This window comes from Acinonyx jubatus, chromosome A1 (genome assembly GCF_027475565.1).
Source record: "Acinonyx jubatus isolate Ajub_Pintada_27869175 chromosome A1, VMU_Ajub_asm_v1.0, whole genome shotgun sequence".
NCBI lineage: Eukaryota > Metazoa > Chordata > Mammalia > Carnivora > Felidae > Acinonyx > Acinonyx jubatus.
In genome coordinates, this window is record NC_069380.1 from 50,670,104 (window position 1) to 50,693,329 (window position 23,226).

The 23,226-nt window shown below is 40.8% G+C and overlaps 2 protein-coding genes across 13 annotated transcripts in view; one reads left to right on the forward strand and one right to left on the reverse strand.

Moving 5' to 3' along the window:
* Positions 1-12,053, reverse strand: part of MYCBP2 (MYC binding protein 2) — a 281,767-nt gene extending 269,714 nt beyond the window's left edge. For 6 of the 11 annotated variants that reach the window (XM_053216756.1, XM_053216750.1, XM_027065047.2 and 3 more), the window contains exon 1: positions 11,444-12,053. In XM_053216756.1, the coding sequence (XP_053072731.1) occupies positions 11,444-11,745 (302 nt within the window). In that variant the 5' untranslated portion in view covers positions 11,746-12,053. The remainder of the gene's footprint in view (positions 1-11,443) is intronic. The other 5 variants (XM_053216774.1, XM_053216761.1, XM_027065042.2 and 2 more) reach the window with 1 other exon arrangement.
* A 67-nt stretch (positions 12,054-12,120) lies between these two features.
* SCEL (sciellin) overlaps positions 12,121-23,226 on the forward strand; it is a 310,273-nt gene continuing 299,167 nt past the window's right edge. Inside the window, exon 1 of one of the 2 annotated variants that reach the window (XM_053216814.1) lies at positions 12,121-12,277. The gene's annotated coding sequence lies outside the window, so the exon portion shown is untranslated. The remainder of the gene's footprint in view (positions 12,278-23,226) is intronic. The other variant, XM_053216816.1, reaches the window with a different exon arrangement.

Consider the following 23,226-nt stretch of genomic DNA (forward strand, 5'->3'; position numbering starts at 1 on the left):
CATAATACTGAAAGACTGAAAGACTAATTTGTAATTATTTCCTCTTCAGATTAAGGAACAAGGAAAGATGGAACTTTCACCACTTCTATTCGGCATTGTTATGGAGATTCTTGTCACTGGAATAAAAGTTGGAGGAACATTTCTGATTTCCGGAAATCAGAAAGAATGATGATTGATTTTAGAACATTCCAGAGAATCTACAAAACAACTATTAAAATTAATTCACAGCATTCACTACAGTCCATCTATTACACTACAAAGATTCACTTGCTTCATACAAATTCTGGGAAAAGCTCTTCCAGAATTCTGGTTGGTTCTTATTTCCTGGAGAAACTTTCAGAGGAAGTTAAAGTAGGACAAACTAAAGACCCCACCACTGTGTTTCAGATGGTTTCAAGGCCAAAACATAGTTATAGCCTGTTTTCTGCTAGTAATTTCAGATTCCCTTCATCTTTGGCTAGCATTTCTGCTGGTCCAGGTGGCTGATCTTGTGAGGCAGTCACCAGGCCTTGCTCATGCCCATTTACCATTATAACTGGACCAGAAAGTACCAAGAGACACCCAGCAGATCACCTGTGTGCCAAACCCCCAAGCTCCCTCATGTAACAGCAGCTCTACCTTCTGCCAATGATCTGATACATTAGCCCTGGGCGACTCCTTTCCCTAGAAATGGAGTGTCAAGTCCCAGAGGTAGCCATGCCTAAAAGTGAAACAGGACTCTGTAGTTTCTTCTGTTGGAAATGTTTCTCTTCTGAAAGCCAGGACCTTTTAAACCCCTACTGCTCAGCTACAGAGAGGAAGCATAAATTCCTCAGTGGATCACTGAGAGTGATGCTAAGCGGAGTCACTCCTATTGCCATGTGTAATGGTTCCAGCTAGGAACCTTGTAGGGTATAATGTCAAATTGTAGGGTATCATCATCAGTTGTGCCATCAAAAGATTGTTTTGCTGCTCTATCTGGTCAGAAACTTCTTGATGTGGTGCATGATGGAACAGATGGATCCCATGATTGCTAAAAAAAGTGGGTCGTTTACTCTGAAATGTTATGTGGGATCTTATGCTGATGGATCAAACACTCTGTAAGCCTCAAACAGTAGCCAATGGTTGAGCCCCTGCAAGCTGTAAAGGCAAACTCATACTTAAAACATGTGTCAAGTCCAGTCAAAATGAATCATGGTCTCTGTGGAGGATGGTTAGATTCCACTACTCAGGCAGGACATTCAGCAACTCAGTTGCTGAATGAGTATTGATAAGTAGAAGTCTATTATTGGGTCTTTGCATAGCCATCATCAGTAATTTTTCCACAACACTTATAGGCCGAAAGAAACACCTAACAGTAGTGTTTATTAACTAGTTAGATCTAAATAAGTAATAAGAATTTATGTCCTATAAACTTAACCATTTGGAAAAAAACACATAAATTGAAAGAAAAATATTTTTATTTTGTTCTTGAATAGCCACAATTGCTTAAGAATAGGACATGTACGGGGTGCCTGGGTGGCTCAGTAGGTTAAGCCTCCTACTCTGGCTCAGGTCATGATCTCACAGCTCATGAGTTCGAGCCCCACGTCGGGCTCTGTGCTGACAGCTCAGAGCCTGGAGCCTGCTTCAGATTCTATGTCTCCCTCTCTCTCTCCAACCCGCCCCCCCCCCCCCCGCCACTAGCACTCTGTCTCTCCCCCGCCCCCCTCTCTCTCAAAAATAAACATTAGGAAAAAATTTTTAAAAAAAGAACAGGACATATACAATGTTAAACACTGCACAACTTCTCAAACTTGGAATCAGATTGAACATGCCACCCTCCTTTTCTGTTTCACACTAATTTGTGTGCAGTGGTTGATTTGTATCACAGCAACTACCAAAAACCCAACTTCAAAAAGATATGGCATCACCAAAAAGAATGTAGCATGACCTAATGTCAAAACTGCGAACAACTTTAGGGTGCCTGGCTGGCTCAGTGAGTTGAGCATCTGAGTCTTGATCTCAGCTCAGGTCATGATCTCACAGTTCATGAGTTCGAGCCCCGAACACTGAGCTGATAGTGTGGAGTCTCCTTGGGATTCTGCCTCTCCCTCTCTCTGTCTTTCCCCATCTCTCTCAACATAAATAAACTTAAAAAAAAAAAAAGAACAAAAACTGTGAACAATCTCAAGCTAGTTATTTGTGACAGATGCTAACATGTTTCCTTTGAAATTCTGAAATATCTCATGGTATTCCTAGGTGTCTGCTGTGGTGTTTCAGGGTGCCTCAGTGCAGTTTGGGAATCACTTAGCACACGCATGTGTATACCCATGCATGTGCACTTCCTTTCTTACCTTAGTGGGCCCAGCACCTCCCACTAGGCTCTCTTATGACCTAACTCTAGTTATTGATTTGATGATAGCCAGTAGAGGAGAGAAGAGATGAGAATAGTAAGGGCAGCATAGTCCAGGAAACTACCCTCTAGGCTAGAAGAAGCCCACTTTTGCAGGCCCAAAGAGCTTCACAGAATTGGGGTTTCAAGGTTTTCAAGTGTATCAACTCAGATGTCCCATCTGAAGAGTTACGGTCCTATTCATTTCCAACTAAAGCAGACACTGGCATAGAAGACTTGTTGAGAATTCAACCCACACTGGAGTTCTGCTACCCCTGAATTAAGTCTTGGGCCTAACCTTTAGCTTTTTTTTTTCTTTCTGTTATAGAAGATGAGTTTCTTTACATGATGCTAAAGAAATAACTTAACTTTCTCATTTTGCCCGCAGTTACCTTCTGCCTTTGCTTTTCTCCAATCTATCAACATCAATCATCAACAACCATCTGATTATACTGTCCTTGTAAGTAATAACTTCCCTGAACTTCTAAAAAGCTTAAAATATTTGTACCCACCAGTGCATTCCTTCTACAGGAATTCCATTCCAATTCACCACTACTGAAAGTTTAACAATTGCACAGCCACACTGTATGCCAACGGTTATTAGTATTGGCACTCCATCTACAACCCACAGTGGGTCTAGCTCTAAAACCCCATTTTAAAGTCTACTTCCTCAGATCACTCCTGGCACCACAACTGTCTTAGGTAAGGCTCCCCCAGGAAACAGACTCTGAAATCGAGATATGCACACCAGGAGTTTACTGGGGAATATCCTCTGAACCAACAACTGTAGGAGAGTGAAGGAAGTAAGATGGAACAGAGGAATGAGCTGAATTGTAATGCAGTCACAGGAAGACCTCAGCCAATCCCATGTGGACCTCTGGTGTTGGGATAGATCTTCAAGGTTGTTCTGCCTTAGGGTAAGAGGGCCAGAGATTTATATCCCTAAAGAGTACATGTACTGGGTAGAGGCTGACCCTACAGAAGAGGCATGACTTTGAGGGAAGCAGTTCTCTTGGCTCAGGGAAAGCTTGGAAAAGGACTTAGCCGGCAGTTTTAGCTGCCAGTATTCCCAACAGCTAGGAGCACTTGTACATGAACAAAGGGATCTGGGTGGTGAACCAAGCACCCACCACACCACTACTGGGCTATTACACTATTTTAGCTAATGAGAGGAGAGAATTAGCATTTACCCTGCCTTCTCAGGAGGAACCACAGTTCATCATCAGTTGATGAGATAAACTCTTTTTCACAGAAGAGCACCAGCTCAAAAATACAGAAAGAATTAACAGAAGTATAAAAATCATCATTTTGAAACCCCTAATGAAATAATTGACTCAGATAAGGATTATCAAAGAATGCTAAAACCATTAGTGAAAGATATTCATAGTGAGTGTACCGAAGTTATGACCTATGATTACCTGCTTATTGCACATGAAAAAAGGATACATTTACAGAGGAGAGATCTACTGGGTACCATCTTGCCAAAGTAATTAGACTGAGCATTATTAAACAGTGACACAACCTGAAAACATCTGGATAGGATGCAATATGTAATACTCAGTCCTATAAGCCAAATATTCTTGCTAAAAAATGTGTAACCAAAACTTAATGAAGCTTAAATCCTAACTGCCATTTATAGGAAATACAGGGATAGAAGACACGGAGACTAACAGTATCTGAGGTCCTGCCCTTAAGGAGCTAGATTTATAAGACATTCTAGAAAAGATAAAATATTAGTGACACAAAACTGATCCATGGTAGCCAGGGGCTAGTGGTAGGAGGGAATTTCCTGAAGAAACTTTTTAGAATAATGGAAATGTTCTATACTTGACTGTGGTGATGGTCCTAAGACTCTTCAAATAAACACTTTATTTTTTTTTTTTTTATGTTTATTTTTGAGAGACAAAGAGAACACAAGCAAGGGAGGGGCAGAGAGAGAGGGAGACCTAGAATCCGAAACAGGCTCCAGGCTCTGAGCTATCAGCACAGAGCCCAAAGCGGGGCTTGAACTCACAAACCGTGAGATCATGACCTGAGCCAAAGTCAGAGGCTTAACCGAATGAGCTACCGAGGGACCCCCTCAAATGAACACTTGAAAAGGGTAAAATTTATTATACATAAATTAAACCCTGATTAACCTAACTCCTCTCCAAAAAGCTGAATATTTAATGTTTTTTATTTAAAAAGAGTATTCTGACTACTCTTGATTTTTTTAAACAAATATCTTAAAATGCAAAAGTATTTTTAAGTTAACATTTTCATTTTATTTTTAAGCCTAAACACAAGATTTTCTCTCATCTTAAGTTAGGGCTAATTTATTTCATATTTCATATTTCTACCTACCAATATGCCAACAGAGCAGTTTTTGCCTTAAAATACAGGATTCCAGAGACGTAAGAGCTATATGAAACAAATTATTACCTAATCATAAATACAGATATACAAACTCTAATCCAATCCCACATCACTAAAATACTCCTACAATAACATCTCTTTATCGTTCAAAACCATTAGTGTCTACTGAATAAAATGTAATTTGTACCTTGCTGTTCAAGCTGTCTCACCCTCTAACCACAGTCTCCATTTCCAAAATGAATTCCCACTGCTCTCCCTCATGAACACCTACATGATAGCTCTAACAGAACTCTTAATATTACCTGCACATAAACTGTACTTTCTCACCTTTTGCTCATACTTTCATGCCAGCCCAGAATGCCATTTTCTTTAACACTTTTGTAAGTACCCGTCTTTGTATTTTTCACCATTACCCAGATAATAAACTCAAGTGTAGAAACTATGTCTTATACAGCTTTATTGGGCCAATGGTTAGCACCAAGTAGTAATCCCTCAACTTTGTTGGACTGACTACTTAACCTCTTAAAACCAAAATCCCATGCATCTGATATAAAAAAGCTAAAGGAACTAAATGGGTTTAGCTTAAAGAAAAGCAATTCCCCACTTTAACCATAATCTCTATTGTTTCTACTTTGTTATTCTACCACTTCAACCGACATACCCTGACTCTTCTGTATCTCCTGGTCTATCACTCCCCTCCTTGACATCACTTTCGTTTTTACCGAAGGATCAATCCATGTCACCAAACTTTCACTTTCTTTTTTTTTTTTGACCTCCAGTCACACTTTAACCTTGAACCAATTCAACCAACAGCTTTCCCATTTCTTTGCTGAGTGGAAAAACGTACAATATCATGCTGATTAGAATTTTAAATATATAATTTAATAGTAACAATAGCGGCAGCTGCTGACATTTAATGAACATTACCCTGTACTAACACAATGTGCTTTTAACAGTCCTATAAGGCAGGTAAAGAAACAGACAAAGAAATGCAATTAACTTGCCCAACTTAGAAAAAGGTAGAACCGGGATTTGAACCAAGGCAGTCTGCCTCTAAGGTAAATTTTGCCACAGAGCTATAGTTCTTCCCAAATGCAATGCTATACTGCCATTCACATACAGAAACGATCAAATATTCCTTTACTTATTTCCAGCCCAACCTTTTCCTCAAGCCAATGCTCCAATTTTGATTCATTCATTTGTATAAAAAATATATTTATTGAGTCAATGAATAAAGGAAATCATTATTCTCACATTCATCACAGTCACTGAGACCAAAAATTAGAATAAAACCTGATTTTTGCCCCATCTTTAAGTCCTCAAATGCCATATGTCCCCTCACTCTCGGCAGAAATCAACAATATTTAACAGCACTTAATGTGTCAAGCACTTTACATATATGGATTGGTTTAATCTACAAAACAATCCTCATTATTATTATCCCCATTCTACATACAAAAAAAGTAAGGCATAAACAAAGACAAAAATAAACAAGCGGGACTATATCAAAATAAAAAGCTTCTGCACAGCAAAGGAAACTATCAATAAAATGAAAAGGCAAACTACAAAATTTGAGAAAATATATGCAAACCATATACCTGATAAGAGGCTAATATCTAAAATATATAAGGAACTCATATATTCCGACAGGAAAAACGAATAGCCATTGCTATTTGTTTTTAAACCAATTAAAAATGGACAGAGGATCTGAAAAGATATTTTTCCAAAGAAGACATACAGTTGGCCAACAGGCACATGAAAATATGCTCAGTATCACTAGTCATTAGGGAAATGCAAATCAAAACCACGATGAGATTACCTCACACATAGAATGGCTATGATCAAAAACAAGAAATAACAAGTGTTGGCAAAAATGTAGAGAAAAGAAAAACCCGTGCACTATTGATGGAAATGTAAACTGGGCAGCCACTGAGGAAAACAATAGAGAGGTTCCTTGGGCACCTGGGTGGCTCAGTAGGTTAAGCATTTGACTCTTGATTTCGGGTCAGGTCATGATCTCGAATTAGTGAGATCAAGACCCACTTTAGGCTCCACACTGAGCGCAGAGCCTGCTTAGGATTCTTTCACTCCCTCTAAAATAAAATTAAATAATTAATTAATTTTAAAAAAAGGAAGAAAAAACAGTATGGAGGTTCCTCAAAAATTAGAAAACAGGGTCGCCTGGGTGGCTCAATCAGTTGAGCACCTGACTTTGGTTCAGGTCATGATTTCATGGTTCGTGGGTTCGAGCCCCACATTGGGCTCTGTTGCTGACAGTTTGGAGCCTGCTTTGGATTCTGTGTCTCCCTCTCTGTCCCTGCCCTGCTCATGCTCTGTCTCTGGGTCTCAAAAATAAACATTAAAAAAAAAATGTTTTTTTTTTTAATTAGAAAATAGAACTACCACATGATCTAGCAATTCCTCATTAGCGTATTTTTCCAAAGTAAATGAAAACACTAACTCAAAAGATATCTGCACCCCATGTTCACTGCAGCATTACTTACAATAGCCAAGACATGGAAGCAAACTAAGTATCTATCAATGGATGAACAGATTAAGAAAATGTGGTATACAGGGGTGCCTGAGTGGTTCAGTCTGTTAAGCTTCCAACTTCAGCTCAGGTCATGATCTCACCGTTCGTGAGTTCAAGCCCCACATGGGGGTCTGTGCTGACAGCTCAGAACCTGGAGCCTGCTTTGGATTCTGTGTCTTCCTCTCTCTCTCTCTGCCCCTCCCCCTGTGTGTGTCTCTCTCTCTCAAAAATAAACGTTGAAAAAAAAGAAAATGTGGTATATATACACGATTGAACATTATTCAGCCATAAAAAAAGAAATCTTGCCATTTACAACAGCATGGATAAATCTTGAGGGCATTGTGCTAGGTGAAATAAGTCAGGCAAAGACAAATACCTTAAGATCTTATCTATACGTGAAATCTAAAACCAAACAAAAAACCTAAACTCATAAATTAACAGAGAACAACCTGGTAGCTGGGACGGAGATGGGTGGTGGGTAAAAACAGGTATAGGTGTTCACAAGGTAAGGTTATAAAATAAGTAAGTCATGACGATGCAATGTACAGTGTGGTGACTATCGTTAATACTGTATTGTATACTTGAAAGTTGCTAAGAGAGTAAATTTTAAGAGTTCTCATCACAAGAAAAAAAAAGTTTTAAGTATGTGGTGATAGATGTTTATGCCTGTTGTGGTGATCATTTTACAATATATACAAAAATGGAATTATTATGTGGTACACCTGAAACTAACATGTTACATGCCAATTATTTCACAATAAAATTTTTCTTAAAACAATCTGAAGCATATAAGTTATATAATGTACCTAAGGTCACACAGCTAAAAAGTGGTAGAGCCAGGTTTTAAAACCAGTATAGCTTCTGGGGTGCCTGGGTGGCTCAGAGGGTTAAACAACCAGCTCTTAATTTCGGCTCAGGTAATGATCTCACAGTTCATGAGATAGAGCCTCCTGTCAGGCTCTGCATAGATAGTGAGGTACCTCTCTTCCTCTCTCTCTGCCCCTCCCTCCCAAAATAAATAAACATTAAAAAAATAATAATAAACTCGTAAAACTAAACTAGCTTCAGAGTCCAAGCTCTTAACCACTTCACTAGAATGCCATCAAAGTCACTGACTCCATTAGGCTTGGATCCCTCAACTACTCTACAGGACATCTAAAACATAATTCACAGTAATTCATTCAACAATGACTGTTATCTCGTTTGCCTTGTTTTTTCCTTGAACACAAGCTTCTTTCCACCTCAGAGCCTTTATAATTTCCTAAAACACTCTTACTCTAGATCTGACTTCCCATTATTATGATTCAACTTAAAGGTCTACTGCCAAAGAAACCTACCCTGACCACCCTACCTAAAATAGCTCCCCCACTATAAATCATCTATCAAATGAAATCAGTTTTCTTTCTTTCATAGTTATGTATCACTACCTGGAACTATCAGTTGTTTATTTCTCCCCTCTAGTGTGGAAGTTCTAAGAGAGTAGAGACCTTTTCTGTTTTGCTCACTGCTACGTCTTCAGCACATATAACAGAGCCTGGCACACAGAAGACATTTGGTATTTACAGAATGGATGCCAAAAATTGTGCTATACATTGGGATTACTAAGATGAATATGATGTAAGTCTTACGCTCAATCAACTCTAGTCTTTATTCAATGGCTAACCTCTTCACCTGACATCTTAAACTTGTCCCTGAGATCTGACTTCTCTTACATCAATTATCTCCTCTCTCACTTCTTTAATTTCTCTTTCTCCACATACTGAACATTTCCCAGCCACTCTTCCATATTTGAATATCCTTCCCTCAACCCTGCAACTCCATTACCCCAACATCTCCTAATGACTCCTCACCACATCTATGACCACTTCCTCAACAGTCATCAGTGACCTGGAAAGTGTTCTCACTTTTTTAAAGAGTTAACACTGCTAAGGACTTTCAATCCACTTTCTTAGGACCAGAGCTGCCACTGTCTCACAGCTGTCTTAATTTTTTATTATCTTTTTTTTTTCAACTTCCTTTACTGTCTCCTTTTTCTCACACCTTTAAATTTGAAGCTCACTAGAGCTTCATTCTCTATCCTTGCTCCCTTCTCTGTCTGCTAGATCTCTTCTTCTACTCGAACTCAACTAGTACCCCTATTCAAATAATTACACTATTCACTCACAACCTAAATCCTAGCTCCACTAGCCCCATCATATTTAATAAGAAATGTGATTGAATTCTTAAGCAAATATTCAATAAAGGATAGTTGCAGGCTGACTTAGATAAAATAATGTGAACTAAAATAAGCAATAATGTTCTAAACAAGCACTAGAAGGCAATATTACACAACTTAAGGCTGGTTTCCATGACTACTTCTCGAAATACTTGAATTTTTCATAAATTGTAATTGACCGCTTGTACAAAAATGGATCAAAGACTAAAAATCACTCATAAATTTTATATGTGTGATTAAAATACATTAATTTTGTCTAAACCTGTTAATCTAGTTCCAGATGCACAAAACTGTATTGTTACATAAGTATATTAGTAGAAAGTTAAAATAGGAATATATCAGTAGTAAATCCTAAGACTGGAAGAACATACAAAATAAATTTAAATTCTTTGAGAGGGATCTGCAAAGATGTACCACAATTCAGAGACTCACAGCTCAAAATTATACCCACCACAGAAAACTGTCTAGTGAGGTTCTGTGCTATTTTCAAAAACATGAGCAAGAAGTAGACTTGTGCCACTGTGGCCTTCAGTTTGGATAGCAGAAGGTAGTTACATATATTTACATCCATCTAATAAAACTGCCCAATCCTGTCAACAATTATAGACATGAGAAGACTGGTTTACCCAGAAGTGTGAACAAAGCTCCATCTCTACAACTCTGCAAAGGATAAGAACCCCAGTACACTATGGTAAATTACAAACACCTGACTTACAGCCTAGTCCCTTTCATAATGAAAGAAAAGGGCATCTTTTTATTGTCTAACACACTGAACATTCAATAAATACCATAAACTCTCTGTAACTTATTTGACAAAATACTACTATGCTTTCCCCATGTGTTGCAAGAAGCTGTGAGAAAAAAAAATGATGAAGCCAACTCCCAATTACCACTGTCAAAGCCAAGCTGGTGAAACAAGTCAGTCATCATCCTTCGGGGTATGTGGCATGTAAGGACAAGGAAAAGAAAACAATAGGAAAGCCCTCAGCAAACACACACACACACACACACACACATATCTTAAGAAAAGGAAAATGAAAGTGATTTAATATCTTCTACATGGAGGAAGCTGAAGATGCAGCGAGCCTAGGATGAGATGTAGTAGCTACTCAAATTTTTTAGTTGGTGGGAGGTGAATATTGTATAAGCAGTCATATTTCGAAGTTCTACAGCTTTCCCCTTTCCCCACAAAACCCCCTAACCCACTCTACTCTAAAGCCTATAAGTGACAGAGGAAATAGAACATAAGATGAAGGGAAATGGCCGATGGGACATCAGAACACAAGTGCAGCTGCAATCACATCTCTAGAATACCAAAAGGTCCAGTTACCAAAGTACAGCTCTAAAAATCTGTATCAGACACCTTTCACATCCACATAAATCTCCATCTGCATCCCTTTTGCATAAATCTTTTAAATTTAAACTCCATGCCTTACCCTAAAGCATGATTATCTAAAACTCATCCTATATATATGACACTATCCTTAACCTACACCATTGCTCCCGTCAGTGAAAGGCAGATTTTTTATGGGAGGTGGAAAGTGGAGGATGGAATACCATTGGGGGGTTGGGGTAAGAATACGTGCAAATACCATTGCGGCAGAGATACTGGAAACGCCACTTCCCTCACCACTTTTGCAAATTCTCTCCGTGAACTGCCCTCTTCCCCTCAACCAATCTCTCCTCCTTCCTCAACAATACACACACACGTGTCATAACCGACTGGTACCATCACCTTTTCTAGCATCCCATGCTACCTCCCATTCTCACTAACCCCCCACAAAGACAGTCACACATACACACAGAGCAGAAACTGTTGCCACCGCACCCTCCTATCTCAGTTAGTGCTTCTACCACCCAGCATCTAGCGCTTGTAGAAAGCTTAGTAACCAGGTACGTAGACACACATACATACATGCATACACACACACACACACACACACACACACACGCGGTATGTGGCGCAAGAAGGACACTGAAGACGCACCTGGAGGCTGGGTGTCCAGCGCTGCTGCCCCCTTGGTCCCTGTCACTGAGCGCAGCTGTGTAAATCCTCCGGTAGCGGTCGGCCAGGGCCCGGCCTGACAGCAGCAGCTGGTAGTGACCCCGGGAGTCCGCGGCCGGCAGCCCCAGCCCCAGCCCAGCGGCAGCCAAGGAGCCCTCCGGAACCGGCATGAACAGCGCCCCCGGCGCCGGGGAGGAAGAGATGGTGGCGGCTGGGAAGAATCCGTCCCCGCCGGGCCCCGAGGAGGCGGCGGCGGGGGAGGCAGTCGCTGAGCACATCATCATCCTCGCAGCCGCCGCCGCCGCCTCGTCCCCGCGGGCCGGGCAAGCAGACACGCGCGCGCACACACAGCCCTTTTCCAACGACGACGGCTCCGGAGGCGGCCTCTGGCTCCCGCAGCACGAGACTACAAAGACAGCGTCCTCCTTCTCCTCCTCCGTCTTCTCCTCCTCCCCCCTGCGCCGCCCTCGCCGCTACTGGGACCGCTCATCTAACCCCGCCACCTCGGGAGTGTGAGGAGGAGGCGGTGCCGCCGCTGCCGCCGCCGCCACCGCTGCCACCGCCGGGGCTACCCGCAATGGGAAGCTGCCGGCCGCACTGGGCATGCGCCACTCCTCGCACATGCTCAGTAACCCCAGCCCCTTTCCCTCCCCACCCCCCTCTCGCCACCACTCCCTCCGCCTCAGGGCTTTGGGTGTGGGGAGGTTGAGTGGTGAGGAATCTGAAAGAAAGCCACTTCTCCGGGTTTTACTAGCAGCTTGAGGAAGAGTAAGGAAAGCGCTGGGAAGGCTGTCAGCTACATGCTATTGGCATCAGGTAAAGGGGTTCCCTCCAGGTGGGAGAACTTGGACCAGAAAGAGGAAATGTCCCACCACCAGAGAATGAGTGTCACGCACTCCTGCTACTTTTTTCTGAAAGGTTCTGCTGCCAACATGAAGATTTACTGGGAACAGTGCTGGGTAATTCAGAATCCAAAGCAAAGGAGGCCAGCTAAATTAGAAGTATCTCTGGCGATTTTCGTTTGTGGTTTTTATTATTAGGATTAAAATAGCTTTTACTTAAAAAAAAAAAAACAGGTAGTAAGCTAGTGCATTCTCTTTTCCTATGAAAGTAGAATTGACAGATATGCGAGTATTCACAAGCCAGAATCATTCCTAAATTCTTGTTCTCAACATTTCATCATAGCTAAACCTTAATGTGATAGTACTTTTCTTACATATTATGTTGACTCCACATTCATCCTTTAGAGTGCACACTTCTCTCTTGGCAGTGGTCACTTGATGGCTCATCTTTTTCTGTCCAGACTTAACATTTCTAGAGATAATTCTCAAATATGACCTGAAGCTATAACTCTGGCTATTTGGAACATCTGAAAATGTCATATCTGCCAAAGATCTTATCATTGTTGTCTATTAAAATGTGACATTTGCTGAGTCCCTTGTGTCAAGCTGTTCTACTAGTCCCTTCTAAGTAAGTGCACTAGAAATGTATGTGCCACTGAACCCTGACTGCTACTAAGTTTTATCCTTTTGAGACTCAGTTTGAAGAGTTTGCCTAATTTATACTCCTGTCATTTTAAGTCCTATCATTACCATTTTCTTTATCTACTTACTAGTTCTTAAATCTATGCTTTTTCCATAAATGTCCTCCTCCTCCTAAAAAAAAAAAAAAGCCTTTTTAGTGTTTTCAAAAGTACAAACAATGAGTGGGGAAATAAATTAATTCTAGCTTTTGGGGGGAGAGAGTGCTGAAGCAGTGCATTTTACCTAGGGCTTTAACAGATGGAGATAGTTTTGGTTAAAAAAAAAAAAGATAGCTACAAGTGGGATAATGAAAATATAGGGACAAAGGACTGGCATGGGAAGTCAGTGTTTTAGTGCTGTGAGTAGCCCTGTTAAACAGGTTTTGTACTTGTTTCCTCAACTATGAGCTCATAAACAAGAGCTTCTTGTTTATCTTCCTGTCTTCCTCAGCCCCTAGCCTAGAAACTGGCACATAGTAGGTCACCAATAATTATTTGTTAAACTAAATTCCTGTCCTAATGCTTCAGCAGTTATAAACCTCAGCATTGAACAGGAAGTGGTCCAAACCTATAGACAAGGTATAGAGGCAATGAAAGGCTAGTAGAGTTAAAGGCCTGAACAAATATGAACTGCAAGGGCTCTTTACTGTTGAGCAGCCAGCCAGGTAGCCAAAAGGCTCTGACAAACCAGAATTTAGATCCTGACTTTGCTATTTGTATGCCTTTGGGCAAGTTTCACCCTCTGAATAGTGGTCAAAAATAATATTGCATGAGATTGTGGAAGGATTTCAAACATCTAGGATGTCCACCTTGGCACACGGCTTTTCACAAATTGTAACACGCAAAACAAAACTTACTAGACTTTTCCTGAGGACGGGAATGATATATGTGTCTGTTCCCACGTTACATCCCCAGCTCCTAGCACAGGCTCTACCCTAAGCAGAAGGGAACCAGGTATTGGCTGAATGAATGAATGAATGAATGAATGAATGAATGTTGCCTGCACAGAAAAGCATTTCCAGTTCAGGTTTAGGTGGTGGCTTCTGCAGTCTTTACCTTCTTGGAGTTTATAATGAGGATTGAACCCAGCGGCTGCACTGTTCTCAGAGTTCCTGCTATCCCTTAATTTCGCTTCAGTTTTCACCACAAGGCCCCTTTCTGAGCCTTCTGGGTACATGCAAAACCCGGTAACTGGATAATTTGCTAGGAACCCTGTTGTCGTTGAGTCGAGCAACTAGGCGTGCGCGGAGTCGCACACATGCTCACTTAGGTGGCCGAGAGTGGCGTTTCTGTTGCGGTTGGCCGCATTTCCTTCCACGGCAGTGGCAACAGCCGCTCCACTCTAAATTGATAGTCAATGCAGAGTTTTTTCTCCTCCTCCGCCTCCTCTTCCTGCCTGGGCACTGCGTGCTCCCTGGGCAATGCTACAGCTATTGCCGTGGCAGCTGGGCACTTGGGAAGGCTCCCAAGGGTTGGCAGGGAATGGAACGCAAGCCGGGAACGAAAGGGCGTTAGGAATCACCCTTAATTCCACTGTCAAGGGGATTTGAAGGGAGGGTGGTCCCCAAGGCAAGTCGCTAGGGTCCACCTGAACCGTTGCTGCAGAAGGGAGATGTGGATTTCTCGCAACGTGCAAAGCAAGAGCCCCCGCCCGCCAATCCTGCGCGCACTGCTACTGGATGTCTTACACCGCCTAGGTGTTGAGATGGGGGTGGGGAGTCTTGTTAGTACAGAAAATGCAGATTGAAAGAATATATAGAGAGTTTTGCTTTTGTTTTTCCAGCCCCAATGAGCGCCGCTCCTGTACTTTCCGCGCTGCCATCTTAGCTTTATCTTCTGGCCAGGCTGGGCGTGTGTGTGCCTTTGGTTCAGAGGGAGGGTGGAAGAGAGTGGGGGAGAGTGGAGGAAGCACTGGGCGGGTTGGGTGTCAGAATTGGCTAGACAGGACTTAAGGACGTCGCCCTGAAAGAATCACCCTCAAAGATTAACGCTGAACTAAGGCATCCTGACTTTGCCCATTTTGTAAATGAAACACATGCGTAGTATTTTTTAGTCTTTGTGGTTGATAATCATGTTCATTTCTCAAAAGCATCTCTTGTCAATGATCATGTAAGACCCTAGCTTCTTCTTTCATACGTATGATCACATATTTTCTCTTCCACTTGAAATAGCAAAGCTGGGAGTACAATTTTCTGAACTCCAAAGATTTAAGATTTTTGTACTCTATATCTGTATCTTTTTGTACTCTATCTTGTGTTTTTTGTGTTTTGTTTTTTTTAAAGGAAGCCATCAGCACTGGTGTAGTAAATAACAGGCAGAAACATAAATGAGAACAATGATAGATGTTGTTAATTTCATTTAAAAGGTTAATATTGTACCAATGCTATAGGATTACAAACACAGGAAGCACGCATGTTATGAGGAACATCAAGACTACTGAAAATGTTGTGGTCAAGTCAGGAGTTTGGGTTTGTTTCCCAAATTTGTACAACAGTGTTGGAACATTTAAAAACAAAATTGGTGGGGCGCCTGGGTGGCTCAGTCCCTTAAGCAACTGACTTGGCTCAGGTCATGAGCTCCAAGTCAGTCTCTGTGCTGACAGCTTAGAGTCTGGATCCTGCTTCTAAATCTGTGTCTGGTTCTCTCTCTGTTCCTCCCCTGCTTGTTCTCTGTCTCTCTCTGTCTCTCAAAAATAAATAAATGTTGAAAAAAATTAAAAATAAATAAAAAATAAAAACAAATTTGGTAGCTGAGACCATTTTAAAACAAACTTAGTAGCTGAGAACAATTTGGATGGAAAAAATGGTCAAGTCTGAAGAGTGAAGAAATGTTTCACTCTTTGGTAACCTTACTTTAAGGACCCATGAGTCTACATTCCTGATAAAATGACCACAAGCACTTTAAAATGAAAATTATTTTAGGTAATATATTTAATACTCCAAAATGAACAGAAAAAATTCAACATGGCTATTTAAATTTTTTTAAACAAAAATTACGTATTGGATCCCCTAGATATCTTGATGTCTTACTTTAAACAAATGTATTTTTAGAGCCTTGGAAGATTCAGTAATTTGTAGACATGAAGAGGCATGATTTTTTCTTCTTATTCATATTAGTTTCTAAAGATACAAATTTTATGTCTATGTTTTTCTATAAATAAAAAATTTAGATTCTAGGGAGCTTTAGGTAAATATGGATATTTCCAGCCCTGAAAAATTATTCTAAAATATTTTTTTATTAAAAAAAATTTTTTTTAATGTTTATTTTTGAGAGAGAGAGAGACAGAGCTTGAGCAGGGGAGGGCCAGGGAGAGGGAGACACAGAATTGGAAGCAGGCTCCAGGCTCTGAGCTCTGAGCTGTCAGCACAGAGCCCGAAGCAGGGCTTGAACCAGTAACCTTGAGAACATGACCTGAGCCCAAGTCGGACGCCCAACCAACTGAGCCACCCAGGTGCCCCAATTCTAAAATATTTTTAAGTGAATCTATTCTTTGAAGTGTATGAAATTCAGTAGTATATATGTATATGTATATATACATATACATATATATTTAAATGCAAATCATGTTTTAAAGATTTTATTGTTGTGATGTATTTTAGACCAGAAGAAGCTTTCACAAATGATAAAGAAAGTCATATAAAGTATAATTGTTTGAAGGAGAAATGTAAGAATCTTGCATTTTAACCTTGAAAACCTCAATGTAGTTTATAAATTATTAGGTTGGTCATTATTACTAAGGTTAAATAGTTTAATAATTAAATCATATCTCCCTAAACCCTAAAGGACTGTTGAAATTCTTATACATAATAGTAATTTTATATCAAATATATTATTTTGAAATATATTATTTATTTACAATAACATAATATGTTTAAAAATATATTATTTTTAAGATAGTTCTTGGCTAATTCAGATATCAGGATATATCTAAATGGCTCTAAAATGATTATACTACGCATGATCTTATTTTAAAGACATTTACCCTCTTTCAGGCTAAGTTTTCTCACCAATAATATGAGGGTAATAATAGCACCTACTTCATTAGATTCTTTGAAGATTAAGTTAAATAATATATATCAAGGACTTGCTTAGCACACCACCTGTCAGGCATAACTATTATTGTTAATAGTGTGTGTGGTCTCCCTTATTTGAGATGTGTCCCAACCTTTTGAGACAAACAGTTATATACTTTGAGTTATATACACTTGGATTTGGAAGTATTCTTTTTTAATGCTTATTTCTTTATTTTGAGGGAGAGACAGATAGTGAGCAGGGGAAGGGCAGAGAGAGCGGGAGAGAGAATCCCAAGCAGGCACTACACTTACAGCTCACAGCCTGATGCGAGCTTGAACTCATGAACCACAAGACCATGAGTTGAGCTGAAATCAAGAGTCCTACACTTACATGACTAAGCCACCCAGGTGTCCCTGGAAGTTGTTTTTTAACAGAGCCCTATCCACAAACACAGATTTACTTTATCATGACATGACAAGAATAGAATCCTAAGACTACTTGTTTCCCTAAAACACTCTGCTCTTAGATGATTTGTTAATTCACAAAACATATTGCTTACTTTCATTAAATTCAGTGAGTTTTTGGAATTCTGATGGTTACATTTTGACTAATAATAGTCAAAACAGATTATAGTTTCTTCTCAAGTGGCTGGTGGCTATGGTACACCTCTGGAATCAAAACTTACATATATCATCCATGGCGCACATTCTCTGTTAGTTTATACGTAATTAGCATAAAATTCTTAGCCCCACCTAGTTCAATTTCCTGTTTTGATCAATATTTTTACTTTTATATTTCAAAAGTAAAAATAGGTTGATTTACTAATTCTTTATAATTAACTCTCTCAAAAAGATTTTGCTCCTCTCATTTGCCATTTATTTTTATTTTTTGTATGTTTTATTTAATTTTGAGAGAGAGTGGGAGAGGGACAGAGAGCAAGGGAACAGAGGATCTGTAGCAGGATCTGTGATAACAGCAGTGAGCCCAATGCAATGCTCGAACTCGTGAACCATAAGATCATGACCTGAGCCAAAGTTGTATGCTTAACAAACTGAGCCACCCAGTGCCTGAAGTCTGCCTTTTAGACTGCACCAGAAGCTGTTTAAAAAGTTTTTAAAGCATATAATTCATGAAAAATAGTTCATACCTTCCTAAATTAATTTACGGTGACAGTATTTTCTTAGTTTAGACAAAATAATCATATCTGTATGATGTAACGTTTCGGGAACTAAAGTATTTATGGGCTAGAGCAAAGGCAACATTGCTTCTGGAGAAAAACTCGCTTCCACACAAGTATTCCTAAAGTGCACCCCTAAATGCAGGAGGGATGGTGTGCCGGTAATTTGCTTATTTCCTCTTGAGTCAATTCCTCTCCATTTCCCTGATCGGTACAGCAAAGTGAGCCCTGAAAACCACATTTTTCAGGCTCCCTTGCCAGCTAGCTTCAAGTTAGATTAAGCCAATGGAGTGAGATGGATGATTAGTACGTGGAAAGAGGAGAGAAATCATGCTTCCCTTACCTACCACCATCGCTATCTCTTTCTGCTTTGGGCAACATCTCTATGGTTCCAACTCCTGCTGGCAGCTTCTTCCATGTTCCAATTCCAGCCAGGTAACCTCTGTTGTGGAACCACTTCTCATTGGGCATCCCCGGCTCCTGGAAGCTGGAAATAGCATCTCCTCCTTTGGTCTCTCCTGCCATAAGGAGTATAGTGGCTTCCTGCAGTTATCAATCTTTAGATGCCTCTGTCCTTCATTTGCCTTCTCAGCTCCTTCACTACTGATGCAATTAGTTCCTTATATTCAATTCCCTCTCTTAATTACTTGGCACACACTTTTCTGTTTTCCTGTTTGGACCCTAGTGATACAGATAGTCTTCTATCCAAATAGTAGTCTTGATTTGGCTTTTCAGCCAAATGATGGCATTTTATCATCTTGTATCTGGTCTTTAAAGCTTGTGCATATGACCTCAATCAGCAAAACAGACACCTGATTTGAAAACCAAATTTATTGATTCACCACACCCATTTCAAATCTCCCTCTTCCTTGCCTGCCTTCACTTTAAAGACTGAAAAAAGTGAAATATTCTGTGAGCCTCTCCTGCACTTAGGGTTGACTTTAGGACACAATTCAGGCCAGCAAGATAAAGGAGAATCCATTCTTCTTGCTTCTGTCTCTCTTTCCACTTCAAAGGTGGGCAGGATGGCTGACATTTGTAGCTATGAGACAAGAGCTACAAGATAAAGGCCAAGAGCATCACTGACATTGGCCTTGACATTATAAAGCCATTGAACAAAGTTTCAAACTAATTTTTATGCAAGAAAAAGAATTCTAAATTGTCTCAGCTACTGTTAATAAAGTATTTTTACTTGTGGCTAAAAATGTTCCTACTGGAAATACCAGGTCCAACATCTTGTCAAAGAGTGTATGCTCTCGCTAGCTTCCATGAGTAGTATGCTTGAAAGAAGAAATACTTATGAAAAAATAGTCAAAATCATAAAAATCCATTCATTCTCCCTGGGTCCTGAATTTTCTTGCTTTCTTCAAGTCAAACATCAGAAAGATCATGCCTTTGGATTTTTTTTATGTCATGCCTTTGGATTTATTAAAGATTTCTACAGTGATGTACCTCTTAGATAACCTTGCAGGTCTGAGGCACTTATTCCCCCAGCTGCAGGGAGTGATGACTGCTGGCTGCTCATAGCTAAGTCCCTTTTCATAAGTTGCTCTTGGCTTTAGGGAACTGTATCACCCAAGATTCCACTCCATCCCCAGGGGAGCCTGCATCAAATAACTGGTGGATGTGGTGTACAAAGACCTGGACCTCTGGACCTTAATTCAAGATATTCTGAAGAGCCATCCCAGCTCCACAATTCTCCATGGAATTAGCTAAGGCCTTTGTTGCAACTGTACTGCAATTCCATTTCTTTCTCTCTTGGCCCATCCTGCTTTTCTCACTCATTCACAAGCAGTATTGTTAAAACACTCCACAATAAATTTCCTGCATGCATGCAAGTCTCCATTTCTGTTTTCCAGGGAAACTGACTTAAGTCAGTTGGTATGGGGAGTGGTCTGAAGAAGTGAACTCTAAAATGGGATGTTGGATGGGGTGCCTGGGTGACTTAGTTGGTTAAGTGTCCAACTTTTGGTCCTGGTTGAGATCATGATCTCACAGTTTGTGAGATCGAGCCCCACGTCAGAGGCTGCTTGGAATTCTCTCTTCCTCTCTCTTTGCCCTTCCCCCATGCTCCCTGTCTCTGTCTCTCTCTCTCAAAATAAGTAAGTAAACTTCAAAAACAAAACAAAGAGGGGCGCCTGGCTGACTCAGTCGATTGAGTGTCCGACTTCAGTTCAGGTCATGATCTCGCAGTTCGCGAGTTGGAGCCACTCATCAGGCTCTGTGCTAACAACTCAGAACCTAGAGCCTGCTTCAGATTCTGTGTCTCCCTCTCTCTCTGCCCCTCCTCCACTCATGCTCTCTCTCTCTCTCTCTCTCTCTCTCTCTCTCTCAAAAATAAATAAAAACATTTGAAAAATATTTTAAAAAATAAAATAAAATGGAAAGTTGGAACTGGATCATCCACTGGTTGGTTGGCAATGGGAACCACATCTGTGGTGGACAGTTTGTAAGGTGATCCCCTGATCTCCATCTCCTAATATACCTGCCCTTGTATAAGCATTTCCCCGTGTGTGTAGTTGGGACCTGAAAATTTCTTCTGACCAATAGAATATGGCAAAAATGACAAGCTGTACAAGATTACACATATGTAATTAAGTTAATATTATATCATCACTTCCATCTTGCTGGAGACCCCCTCTTCCTTTGAAGGAACTTCAAAGGACTTTGAAGGAACTTCAAAGGACTTTGAAGGAGCAAGCTGCCATGTGTGAGCCACCACACAGAGAGGTACACAAGGCAAAAAGTTGATGGTAGTCTCTGGCTAACAGCCCATAAGGACTGAGTGCCTCAGTCCAGCAGCCTGCAAGGAACTGAATTCTGCCAAAAACCATATGACTTTGGAAGTGTTTCCTTTCTTAGCTGAGTCTCAGATGAGATTGTGGCCCCAGTGGACACCTTGATTACAGCCTTGCAGAGGACAAAGCTAAGCCCTGCCCAGTCTTCTAATGTACAGAAACTGTCAGATAGTAAGTGTGTGATACAGTCAACCACTAAGTTTGTGACAATACTGTTATGCAGCAACAAAAAACCTAATATATCATCACTGGTGGTAGACTGAGCATGACAGCTCTGAGATGGGTAGAACTGCATAATTGCTGAGACTCACTGGGGGTGAACTAAGGTGGGAGAGGTACAGACAGGATGCACTTATAAGTATAATAGCCCAAGCTTTTGAGAGGCTTACAGAAAGTGTTCATTATAAAGACATTAAAACTAGATTACTCTTGCTGAGCACCATAGATGCACTAAAGAGAGACAATGAAATGCTGAAAATTAGGATTCCAGTGGTCTGAGTCTTGTCCGACATCTACAAAGTAAAGGGTAAGTTATCACATCTCATACTTCCTACCACAAAGAAGGAGGGACAACACTTGCTAGGCTTCTCTGGGTCTGTAGGCATAATATTTACTTGAGAATATTGCTCTGACACATTTCCTGAATGACACAGATACCTGCCAAGAACAATGCAGTACTGCCTAGAACAATGAAGGGCTCCACATCATCTCTTGACTGTAGGAAAAGCAGTTTTGCTTCTTAGGTCATACAACATGACAGAGTCTATGATATTAGATGTATCAGTGGGAGAGAAAGATGCTGCCGAATGAATGGGAAATTTCCATGGGAAAATCACAAAGAAAAGTCCAAGGGTTCTGGAGCAAGGCAAAAACAAATTTAACAACAGCAACAACAAAAATCATACACTTGAAAAATGGCTTCTGGTAGGCTATTTGGGCACTGATAGAGACAGAGCATCTTACCATGAGATGTCAAGTGGCTAAAAGTACCCATTAGGAGCTGAGTTTTATCAGTCCCATTACCTCATAAGGTCCAGTGGGCCCAGCAAAACCTATGGTAAAATATAAGTAATATATCCAAGATTGGGCACGAGCAGGGACACAGCACAAGTAAGCTGCATGAATGGGTGGCCAGCTCCTGTGTCATCAACCATTATTGCAATGAGACCTGCCTCTAAGCTTAAACGTATGGCTGCATGGGTTTAGGGAGTCCCTTAAGACTAACTGGTGGAGGAGAAAAGAAGCTGAGCTTGGTCTAAGTGCAGGTTAACTTGGTAAGTAGTTACAACTGAAATGAACTGCTTCTATACTATGATCTGATAGTGATAAGGCAAAATCTTTCCAATAGTTTGCACTTCATGCATTGCCTAGGATCATCCATTTTGCACATAAAGAGCAGTAGCCTGAAGTAAGACTCATAGGTAGCAGCAGATGGCTTGGGTGTTTGGTAGGGGCCTGGAAGTAAAAAGATTGAAAGATTGGGAAGGAAGGCTATGGAAGAGACATGAGAATGGACCTATGGGAGTGGGTGTGAAGTGTGGCAGTCTTTGAATCAAATCACATGATGATGCCTGTCAGAGAACATTCCATCATGACAGAGACAATGAATGACCACATAGACAGGATGATTCTGCTACTTGATAATTAGCTAACCTCTGCTTTTGTCCACCCACTGGGGGCACAGAGAGCACATGCACAGAGTAGCCATGGTGCAGAGATGGAGGTTATGCACGGAACATATAGTTCATGCTCTCCCTTAACAATGCTAATCTAGCTACTGCAATAGCCAAATGTACAACCTGCCAGCAAAAGAGACCAACACTAGCCCTTAATACAATATGATCCCTGAAGGAGACCAAACAGCCACTTGCAAGAAGATCTATTATATTCTACCCTGGAAAGGCCAGTGATTCAGCTTGGCTGGGAGTGATACGTATTCTGCTGTGGATTTACTTCCCTGCCCACATTGGCCAGAACCATCATATGAGGGCTTACAGGGGCGCCTGGGTGGCTCAGCCGGTTAAGCGGCCGACTTGCGCTCTGGTCATGATCTCACGGTCCGTGAGTTCGAGCCCTGCGTCGGGCTCTGTGCTGACAGCTCAGAGCCTGGAGCCTGTTTCAGATTCTGTGTCTCCCTCTCTCTGACCCTCCCCTGTTCATGCTCTGTCTCTCCCTGTCTCAAAAATAAATAAAACATTTAAAAATTTTTTGAAGGCTTACAGAGTTCTTTCACAAATATGGGATTCTGAAAAGC